We start from the raw sequence: 11,285 nt of genomic DNA on the forward strand, positions 1-11,285 counted from the left end.
CCCCAGGCTGGAGTGCAGTGGCACGATCTCAGCTCACTGCAACCTCCGTCTCCCAGGTTCACGCCATTCTCCTGCCTCAGCTTCCCACGTAGCTGGGACTACAGGCGCCCGCCACCATGCCCAGCTAATTTTTTTGTATTTTTAGTAGCGATGGGGTTTCACCATTGTTAGCCAGGATGGTCTCGATCTCCTGACCTCATGATCCGCCCGCCTCAGCCTCCCAAAGTGCTGGGATTACAGGCGTGAGCCACCGTGCCCGGCCAAACCAATGTATTTCTTAAATGTATTTGATTGATGTCTGTGCCTCCCTAAAATGTATAAAACCAAGCTGCACTCCTACCACCTTGGGCACATGTTCTCAGGACCTCCTGAGCGCTGTGTCATGGGCCATGGTCACTCATATTTCGCTCAGAATAAATCTCTTCAAATAGTTTATAGACTTTGATTCTTTTTGTCCACAAGGGTAGTTTGAAATCAGCCATGATGACAGTATTTACAACATAGAAAGCAGGGCTTTTTCCCTTAGAGATCTAGTTGTTAAGCATTCACCAGCACAAGACTATAAAATGAGTTTAGGCTGGGCGCGGTGGCTCAGGCCTATAATCCCAACATTTTGGGAGGCCGAGGCTGGTGGATCACTTGAGGTCAGGAGTTAGAGACCAGCCTGGCCAACATGGTGAAACTCTGTCTCTACTAAAATTACAAAAAATTAGCTGAGCATGGTGGCGGGTGCCTGTAATCCCAGCTACTTCGGAGGCTGAGGCAGAAGAATTGCCTGAACCCAAGAGATGGAGGTTGTAGTGAGCCAAGACTGCGCCACTGCACTCTAGCCTGGGCAACACGAACAGAACTCCGCCTCAAAAAAAAAAAAAAAAAAAATTGGAGGGAGATGAGATTGTAAATGTAAATATATAGACATCATTTTATAGGAAATAGTGAGTCCTGAAGACCTCTATGATGGGTTAATTGGGGAAGATGTTCATATTTCCGAGTCAGAAAAATATTTACAGACAATTTTGCTGTCAGTTCAGAGGATGGAGAACAGAATGGAGGCAGAAAGGGCATTGAGAAGGTGGTGGCATTATTTCAGGTGAGAGGTAAGACAGTATCAGTAGAGGTGAAAGAAGGCAAAGGACACATGCCAAAGATTAAATCAAGGATAAATATTGAAGGTAATTGAGGTTTTTGCTCGGGGCACGCCACTAGTTAAGTAATATAGTTGGACAGGCAGTTTTGGAGATAAGATCCTGTTGAATTTCTTGCTGTTAAGGCTTTCTGAGGATTTCTCAGTGGAAATTTTGTAAGGTTATAGTTTTGGGTGGAAATTCTGGTTTACAAATCGTGGTAGCTGAAGCCAAGAACAAGAATAATCTTGATCAAAGGGTATGTAAGTCATGAGGAAAGGAAAAAGAAGCTTAAATGAGAAAGGGTGGATAAACAGGAGAGACAAGATGGAAAGAGCATTTTTTTTTTTTTTGAGGTGGAGTCTAGCTCTGTCGCCCAGGCTGGAGTGCAGTGGCGCAATCTAGGCTCACAGCAACCTCTGCCTCCTGGGCGATTCTCCTGCCTCAGCCTCCTGAGTAGCTGGGACAACAGGAGAGCACCACCACGCCCAGCTAATTTTTTGTATTTTTAGTAGAGACGGGGTTTCACCATGTTGGCCAGGCTGGTCTCGAACTCCTGACCTCAGGTGATCTGCCTGCTTCGGCCTCCCAAAGTGTTGGGATTACAGGTGTGAACGAGCATGCATGGCCTGAAAATAGCATATTTTAAAGGATGAGAGATAAATAGAAATGATGGCTGCTCTATGATGTAAGATTTACAAAGTATTCTTTACTTGACTGGAATAAGAGATCTTACAACTTTTGTTTTTAAGGGTTTTTAGATTTTATAACTTTAATATTAAATTGGAGAATATAGAATGACTATGAGAAAGAAAAGTAGCTCAGAGCAGTCTGGAAAATGTGAGGTATGTAAAATGTATTAGACCCCAACAGACATGAGAATGAGACGTAGTCAACATTTCCCCACCCATGTCTAGGGTTGTTTAAAGGCATTTTGGTTTTTTATCTCTTACCCTGTAGTTTCCAGACTAACAAATTACTTAAAATGTTTTTTTGTTTTTGTTTTGTTTTGTTTTGAGACAGAGTCTCGCTGCGATGCCTAGGCTGGAATGCAATGGTGTGATTTCGGCTCACTGCAACCTCCGTTTCCCAGGTTCAAGCGATTCTCCTGCCTCAGCCTCCCAAGTAGATGGGACTACAGGCACATGCCACCACGCCTGGCTAATTTTTGTATTTTTAGGTAGAGACAGGGTTTCCTCATGTTGGCCAGGCTGGTCTCGAACTCCTGACGTCAAGTAATCCGTCCGCCTCAGCCTCCCCAAGTGCTGGGATTACAGGTGTGAGCCACCCAGCCTGGCCCAAATTACTTAAAATGTTACCACAAGTTGCACAGTATACCCTCATTCACTATCTTCATGTTCCTGGAATTTCTGATACAAAGAGCAACATATAGCCAATAAATTGCTTGTTATTTTAATGAACCAATGTAAAGTCTTGGTAAGCAATTTAAGAACTTTTTTGAGATGGAGTTTCACTCTTGTTGCCCAGGCTGGAGTGCAATGGTGGGATCTTGGCTCACCACAACCTCCGCCTCCCAGGTTCAAGCAATTCTCCTGCCTCAGCCTCCTGAGTAGCAGGGATTACAGGCGCCCACCAGCATGTCTAGCTAAAATTTTTTTTGTATTTTTAGTAGAGAAGGAGTTTCACTGTGTTGACCAGGCTGGTCTCGAACTCTTGACTTCAAGTGATCCACCCGCCTCAGCCTCCCAAAGTGCTGGGATTACAGGGTGGCTCATGCCACCGTGCCCGGCCCTCTTTTCCTTTAAATATCCACTTGTGGCCAGGCCAGGTTTGTTGGCTCCTCCCTGTAATCCCAGCACTTTGGGAGGCTGAGGTGGGTGGATTTCTTGAGCCCAGGGGTTCAAGACCAGCTTGGGCAATATGGTGAAACCCTGCCTGACTCTATAAAAAAATACAAAAATTAGCCAGGAGTGGTGGTTTGAGCCTGTAGACCCAGCTACTTAGGAGGCTGAGGAGGGAAGATTGCTTGAGTCCGGCAGGTCAAGGCTGCAGTGAACAATGATCAAGCCACTGCACTCCAGCTTGAGCGACAGTGAGACACTGTCTCAATAAAAACCCAAAAAACCAACAAAACAAACCAATTGTAACTGCTACTAGTTGGAACATACATTCAAGGAAACTTAAATCTATGTCTTCAGGGTTGCAGTTCTCAAACTTGGCTCAAAGAAACTTTCCACTGTGAAAATAAGTAACTCTCGCTGTACGTGGTGGCCCATGCCTGTAATCCCACCACTCCGAGAGAATGAGGCGGGAGGATTGCTTGAACTCAGGAGTTGAAGACCAGTCTGGGCAACTCAGTGAAACCTAGTCTCTACAAACAATAAAAAAAAAAATTAGGTGTGGCGACTCACACCTGAGGTTCCAACTACTGGGGAGGCTGAGGCAGGAGGATCACTTGATCTCACAGGCTGCAGTGAGTTGAGATCATGCCACTGCAATTCAGCCTGGGCATCAGAGAAAGACCCTGTCTCAGTTTTTTAAAAAAGAAAATAACTCCAAATATGAATTGTTGGAACTTTAAAATATTCTTAGCCTTAAAGGAATGTGATTACAGCACCTGAGTCAAAAAAAAAAAGGGCAATTATAACCTAGGCAGCTGTAGCCTTTGTTTCTCTGATTATAGATTAGCCTTATTCTTTACCTACGTTGTTTTGTAAAATGTTGTAAATAACTAAAGAGCTCCAGGGAAGCCTCTTTGTTTGTTTGTTTGAGACAGGGTCTTGCTCTGTCACTCAGGCTGGAGTGCAGTGGCACAATCTCTTCTCATTGCAACCTCCAATTCCCAGGATTGTCCCTCTACCTTCCTACCCCAACCCTTCTTCATGGAGCTCACCTGGGCCTTACCCCGCCTCAGCCCCACACTTCTACTGATTATAAAGAGATACCCCCCTTATTTGTCTGACTTTGGAATCTTTACCTCTGGCCCACAGCCATCCTGGGCTCTGCCCCCTTTTGCACACAAAGCCTTTGTCTTCTTAGGAAAATGACCAGGTTCTGCCCATAAAAGTATCCTACCTGAAAGGGAGGTGGAGAGAGAGTGCCTCATGGAAAATCACAGAAACACATTTCTTTGTATTTGAATGCTTCCAGTACCTCACTTTGTCAGCAAACCTACTCTGGGTTAGACCCCAGCATCCTTAGCCTTTTTGTGCCGTGGCCTTCTTTGGTATCTGAGGAAGCCCATGGACTGCTCAGAATAGATTTTTTTTTTTTAAGTGCACAAAATAAAATACAGAGAGCAATGGAAATAAATTATATCAAAATAAAGTTTATGGAAATATTTGTGATATTACATGATATGCTTTATTGGCACATTAAATAACAAGATCCAAAGTTGGGTCTAATTACTATAATTTTGAGGTAATGATGAGCAAAAATGCTATCTCGAGATGTCTGCAACAGCTGCAGTGTAATATGAAAATATCTGTGATTTCTGTTGGTAACAAAGTAACAGGTGCTGCTAACACTAATGAGGTTTGTTCCTAGCAACATTCACCATGGAAGGAAAAGCTCAATTTCAATTAAAGTTTAGAGAAAATCAAGATGCAATTACCCTCCTCCCATCTTTCTCAATTTTTTAAATTATTTTTTATTTGTTTTTAGGCATGGTCTTGCTCTGTTGCCCAGGCTGGAGTGCAGTGGCACAATCATGGCTCACTGCAGCCTCAACCTCCTGGGCTCAAGCAATCCTCCCACCTCAGCCTCCTAAGTAGCTGGAACCACAGGTGTGCACCACCACACCTGGCTAATTTTTAAAGATTTATTAATTTTTTTAAATTTTGAGACAGAGTTTCACCCTTGTCGCCCAGGCTGGAGTGCAGTGGCGTGATCTCGGCTCACTGTAACCTCCGCCTCCCAGGTTCAAGTGATTATCCTGCCTCAGCCTCCCAAGTAGCTGGGATTACAGGCACGTGCCACCGTGCCCAGCTAATTTTTGTATTTTTAGTAGAGATGGGGTTTCACCATGTTGCCCAGGCTGGTCTTGAACTCCTGATCTCAGGTGATCCACCGGCCTCAGCCTCCCGAAGTGTTGGGATTACAGGCGTGAGCCACAGAGCCCGGTCTTTTTTTTTCTTAGTAGAGATGGGGTCTTGCCTCCCTCCCGGGTACCATCACACCTGCTAGTGTGGGCTCTTGCCTCCCTCCCGGGTACCGTCATACCTGCTAGCGTGTGACTGAAGGCAGTGTCCCTGGCCCCAGCTGAAGGACCATAGCCAGCCAGTGGGCTCAGGCACCTTGGCCTGTTGCTCCTAGGGGTCGCCTATGCTATTCAGCCAAGGGGATGACAGTGCCTGCTGGCTTGGCTGAGCTCCAGCCAGGCTTCCCCCACCACTGACTCTCGCTCTTCTTTTCCTGGCAGGAAGGGCCCAGCCTCATCTATGTGACCTGTAGCCCCCCAACCAGCTGAGGCTCCCCTCTTAGACTTGTAAATCTATGGCCACTGGCATCTGGCTGCCTGCACTCCCTGCTTCCCCCAGGGTCCTGGGCTTTCTGACCGCCCAGGGGGGACTTGGGCACTCCCTCCAGCCATGCATCCCTTTTAGCTTCATCCTCTTGGTTCAAGCAATGTTCTTTGTCTGTCAGGCCTGGTGGCTATTGTGTAGGGCTCCCCAAAGCGAGGGGTGGCCCTGGGCCAGTGGGTTGGAAGACAGGGCGACAAGTGGGAAGCCCGAGGGGGCTGAGTTTCGGTCTGAACTGTGGGTGCACTGCCTAGATGCCGTGTGACAGGCCAGCATGTGTGGGGTGGGGAGGGCCGCCGCAGCCCCCAGGCATTACCTGTGAAGCTCCGGCTCCTCCATCTTCCTCCCCTTTCCCTTTTAGCCCCTCTTTTCCAGGAATCTTGCCATATCCACACTTGTGTCCTCCCCTCCCTGGCCCTCCCACCACTGCTGCAGCGCGTTGCGCTTGCCTTACCAGCTCTCTCCTCACTTTTCTCTCTGCTTTCACTCCAACTGCCAGCCAATGGAGTCAGGCAAATCCATCCCATCCTGAGAGCCCCAGGGCCCTCTTCTACCTCTAAACAGATCCCTCCTCTTCTCAGAGACCTTCCTTTCCAAGCCTGCCTGGACGACTGTTCTGTGACTTGACAGTGGCTCCCCTAGCCCCAAAACCAGCCCCCTTCATCTGTGATGGTCTGTTGTAGTGGTGAGCTGACACATCCAGGCATAACCTTTGGTGAAAACTTGTGCCCCCTCTGTGGTACACACCTGCCCTGTTCTATAAATACTCATATATATATATATATACATATACACACACACATATATATATATATGTATATACATATATACATACACATGTGTATATATACATGTGTGTGTGTACATATATGTATACACTCCTACACATGGCCGACTGCCTCGCCTCTAGCGCTGGGAATCAGTCACCGTGCTGTCCTTGTGGAGTCTTGTGACCCAACTACAAGAGAACACTGTCCCCCAACAATCCCCATCCAAAGTCCATCACCTCCAGTGAGCCTCCCTGTGATGCCTGGCCTGTGGACAGCCAGTCCCCGCCATCCCTCCTGCCCCCCGACAAGCTTGGGGGTGCTGTGCAGACAGCTGTGTGGCCCGACAGTCTCTACCAGTCCTGCTGTCCCTTGGCTGGGAATAAAACCCATTTCTAAGTGACGGGGAATGTGTCCTCTGCTGGTTGCGTTCTCTGTGGAGCTCAGGGGAGGGGAAGGGTCAACCCATTACCAGGGTGCTATTGGGAGTGGTAAAAAGGCCACATCCTTTCCAAGGGACGCTTCCTGGAAAGCCTCTGGAGCTTAGCAGGCTCTCATCCTGTGAAGCCGGCTCTGGCCACTAGGGGGCAGGGCCATGAACTCAGATTGGAGGAAGCCTGTGGGGCAGCTGGCAATCTGGAGGGACAGACAGAACAGGCCACCAGGTGCAGACAGGCGAGGGAGGCAGGGGAACAAAATGGAAGACAACTGGGCTGGATGGAAGTCAGTGCCCTTGGATGCTGGCACCTGCCTTACTTGCCACTGCTAGATCAGGCTTCCGAGCCTGTTGGCCGTCCAGGCCCCATGGTCCCCCATAGGTGCCATGGCAGTTCCTGTGGAATTCCCCAGGTGTTACCAGGCAGCATACAGGTAACAGGCCTGGAAGGTCCCCAATACCCCAGCTGGACATGCTCACTTTGGGGCTCCCTGTTCAGTGGCACAAACTCTATGACCCAGTGAGGGAAACAGGAATACACCAGGCCACGCAGTATATGGCTAAATACATTCCAAAATAAAAAGCAAAATAAACAGGAGTCGCATCACTACGGTGCCACGACCCCATCTCTGCCTCCTTCCCCTGTCCTATGCTATCAATAAATAAGTTTTCCAGCCCCAAATAACTATTAGAACTTCCTACCCATATGCCAGCTCCAACCTCTGCTATGTATGACACAGGAGGTGGCCCTACCACTGGAATATACAAAATGTTACACGGATATAGTATGTACACTAAGGGGGGCCACTCCAGAGCCTGTGCCCTCACCTGGTCTACATTAGCCCCATTGTCCTGCCTCAGCCGCCTCTCTGAGTAAGAAGATGGGAGCCCCCCTGAGGAAAAAATTGCTTTGGTGAGAGTTAAGGAGGCCATTAGGCCTCCTCCAAATAAGCCAATTCTATAAGCCTCTGACTCTTAAAACAATAATCATCGTCCAGAAATTTAAGGAGTCAGCTCTGGCCAAGGTGGCAAAGGGTCTGCATGTTTGCCTCCCCCTGATTAGACACGGGCCTTATTTTGCTATTGTGAGGGTAAAGGGGTGACTGGGAAGGGGTGGCTAGGACATGGTGGGGACGGAGCCTCTGGCCCCACACTTCTCCAGGCTTTGCTGACAGCTGCCCGCTTTTATTTTATTCACATTTTTATCCTTTTTTATGCTTTTCATAACTTTTTTTTTTTTTTTGAGACAGTTTCACTCTTGTTGCCCAGGCTGGAGTGCAATGGCACAATCTCGGCCCACTGCAACCTCTGCCTCCCTGGTTCAAGCAATTCTCCTGCTTCAGCCTCCCCAGTAGCTGGGATTAGAGGCATGCACCACCACGCCTGGCTAATTTTGTATTTTTAGTAGAGACGGGGTTTCTCCGTGTTGGTCAGACTGGTCTCGAACTCTGGACCTCAGGTGATCCGCCCACCTCAGCCTCCCAAAGTGCTGGGATTACAGGCATGAGCCACCATGTCTGGCTTCATAACTTTTCATAACTTTTATACCATAACTCTTTTATCCCATAACATTTTTAATCCCATAACTTTTTATAATCCCATACATTTTTCTAAAAATCCCATACCTTTTTAAAAATTATTTTTTTATTTAGTGGCCTTTTAGATTATGGTGATCTTCACCTCATCTCCACCTGTCTCCCCACATTAGACAGGGGTCTTATGCTTGCTACTGTGAGGGTAAAGGGTTGACTGGGAAGGGGTGGTAGGGACATGGTAGGGACATGGTAGGGACATGGTAGGGACATGGTAGGGGCAGAGCCTCCAGCCCCACTTCCCCAGGTTTTGCTGACAGTGGCCGGCTTTTAGATGATGGTGATCTTCACCTCATTTTCTCATCAGTCTGGCACAAAAAAGGAATACAAGGGCTGCTGCCCAAGCCTGGGTGCTCCTGGAGGTTCTGCATCTCATGAAGCAGTTGCATGATCTGCTGCTCAGTGGGGTTGTCACAGGGAGAATGCTTCCCCGCCTCTCCTTGTGCAGACTCCCCACTGCTGGCAAGGCTCACCTCACAAAGATCTTTGGAGAGAGGGAGGCAGGGTGCTGTGCGAGCCCTCCCCTGCTCCTGCGTGCCCACCGTGCCTGAGGACTCTACTCACTACCCTGGCTTGTCAGTAGCCCCAAGCTACCGGGGGGCGGGGGCCCCTGGAGTGGGCTCATCAGCAGGGTTCTGGGCAGCTGCCAGGAATCTGCCATGCCACTTGTTGCAGTCGTCCACAAGCCACAACGCCAGCTCCAGCAGCTTCACCTGGAGGGAGGGGTGCTCAGCTGCTCTGCCTGTGCCTGAGACCATCCCCAACCCCACCCCCCCCCCACCCCTACAGAGATGTTCCATGCCCTACCTTCACCTCTCCCTTGTCCTGGGCCAGCCTGCTGATGCACTCCTCCTCCTCCTGGTGCTCCTCCTTCCGCACTGCCCTCTGGCTCTGGTACAGTGCAATGTACTCTCCTGCAGGAGGACAGGACTCAGACGCTGGGGCCCCTCTGACCAATGTGCAGCTCTCTTTGCCGTGCCCTGGCTTCCCACTCCCCGATGGTGTCTGTCTCTGTCCAGACAGCTAGATGCAGCAATGTTCCAGTTCCTCCACCCTCTCCTTCAAGTCCACCTTCTCCTGCATGAGCTCCATAAAGCGGCTCTGGAGCCAAAATAATGGGGTCACATTAAGGCAGCGACCTTCCTGCCCCAACCTTTCTTGGCCCATGCCAGGAAAGACTCACCTGCAGCTTCTCCATGGCCCCCTGCAGGGCCTGGTGGGTCTCCCCACACATGGAATCACCCCCAGTTCTTGGGGCTGGGGCTGCTGCCTCAGGTTCCTTCTGGGCCAAGGCCAGCAGATGAGCCAGGTGCTGGCAGTGCACTCCTTCAGCTGCCCACATAGCCGTGCCTGCTCCTCCTTGGCACTAGCTACAGCTGAGTTGAAAAATGCCACCTGCAGGCAAGAGGTACGCATTCTTATAGGGGGATACACAGGATGAACGGGGCAGGGAGATGGAGAGCAGGCCTTGCCTTGGGGGGCCTCAGAGGATGCACCTGTTAGTCACAGGTGAAATGGTGTCTGACCACTGGCTCCCAGGGAAAGGGTGAGGGACCAGAGAAATCAGAAGGCCAGGAACCCAAGAGCAGAAGGGGGTCTGGGAGGGACCACAGAGGGAGGCAGCAAAGGTGGGGCAGGGGGAGTCAGGCTCACCATGGCCTTCTGGCTCTCTAGATCCTCCGGGATGCTTGGCATGGGCTGAGGCACCTCCTCCTCCTCCTCACTGTCCAGTCCATCTCCTGTTGGGGGTGGCCAGAGAGGTCCTCAGACAACCCAACAAGGGCAGAGTGGGCCCACTTCTGCCCCCACCCTCACTGTGTAACCCTAGGCCAGCCCCTCCCTAGTGGGGAATGAGCAGCTGTTCTTTATTTTGAAACAGTCTCGTTCTGTCATCCAGGCTGGAGTGCAGTGGCGTGATCTGGGCTCACTGCAACCTCCGCCTCCTGGGTTCAAGCAATTCTCTGCCTCAGCCTCCCGAGTGGCTGGGATTATAGGCGCCCGCCACCACACCTGGCTAATTTTTGTGTTTTCAGTAGAGACGGGGTTTCACCATCTTGGCCAGGTTGGTCTTGATTGAACTCCTGACCTCGTGATCCACCCACCTCAGGCTCCCAAAGTGCTGAGATTACAGGCATGAGCCACCGTGCCCGGCCTCTTTATTTTTTAAAGAGCCAAGATCTTGCTATGTTGCCCAGGTTGCAGTCCCACTACCAATAGGCATGGGAGTTCTGACCTGCTCCATTTCTGACCTGGGCCAGTTCACCCACCCTTAGGCAACCTAACCTGGTGGTCCCCTGCTCCCAGAAGGTCACCATATTGGTGCCAAACTTAGTGTGGACACCTGGTTGGCATAATGACCAGCTGTTCTAAAAGTCTTTCAGCTCCTCAATCCTATGCTGCTAACAGTTCCCGCTTCCTCCTGGGGCTCTCTCCTCTTCCTGTGAGCAGTCTCCAGTACCTTCCCCAGGGAGAGCCATGAGGCTCAACTGGGCCTGAGGCTGCTGGTTCTGCTGGCTGATAGCTTCCAGGAGCTCCTAAGGGGCCAAGAAAGAGAGTGAGAAGGCACAGAGGTTGCCAGGTCGTTACCCTCAGGGCCCTGCCCTGAGCAACTCCCTCACCTGGGTCTCCCGCAACTCTTGGCAGCCCATCTTGGCCACAGCTTTGCTTTGAGCTTTCTGCTGCTGCAGCCGGTCCACGAGCTGGGTCTGCAGCAGTAACTGGTTGTGCAGCTCCTCCTCCTCAGAGATCAGCTGCTGATAGGTGACCACATACTGCTGCAGATGACCCAGGTACTGGTCCTGCTGCTGCTGCAGACTCTGAGCCTCCTGGCTCTTCAGCTCCACCTGCAGAAAGACCCTGGGCATGAGGGCAGGTGGTGGCTGGCC

General features: G+C 50.3%; 1 protein-coding gene across 1 annotated transcript; it reads right to left on the minus strand.

Moving 5' to 3' along the window:
- Positions 1-6,915: 6,915 nt before the first annotated feature.
- LOC101140842 (golgin subfamily A member 2) lies at positions 6,916-11,264 on the minus strand. The gene is given in 9 exon segments (XM_063694539.1): positions 6,916-7,008; positions 7,133-7,205; positions 8,995-9,113; positions 9,208-9,501; positions 9,584-9,723; positions 9,726-9,795; positions 10,054-10,139; positions 10,859-10,934; positions 11,019-11,264. Coding segments are annotated over 9 exon segments (1,197 nt in total).
- Positions 11,265-11,285: the final 21 nt, after the last annotated feature.

Source organism: Gorilla gorilla, chromosome 10, assembly GCF_029281585.2.
Source record: "Gorilla gorilla gorilla isolate KB3781 chromosome 10, NHGRI_mGorGor1-v2.1_pri, whole genome shotgun sequence".
Classification (NCBI taxonomy): Eukaryota; Metazoa; Chordata; class Mammalia; order Primates; family Hominidae; genus Gorilla; species Gorilla gorilla.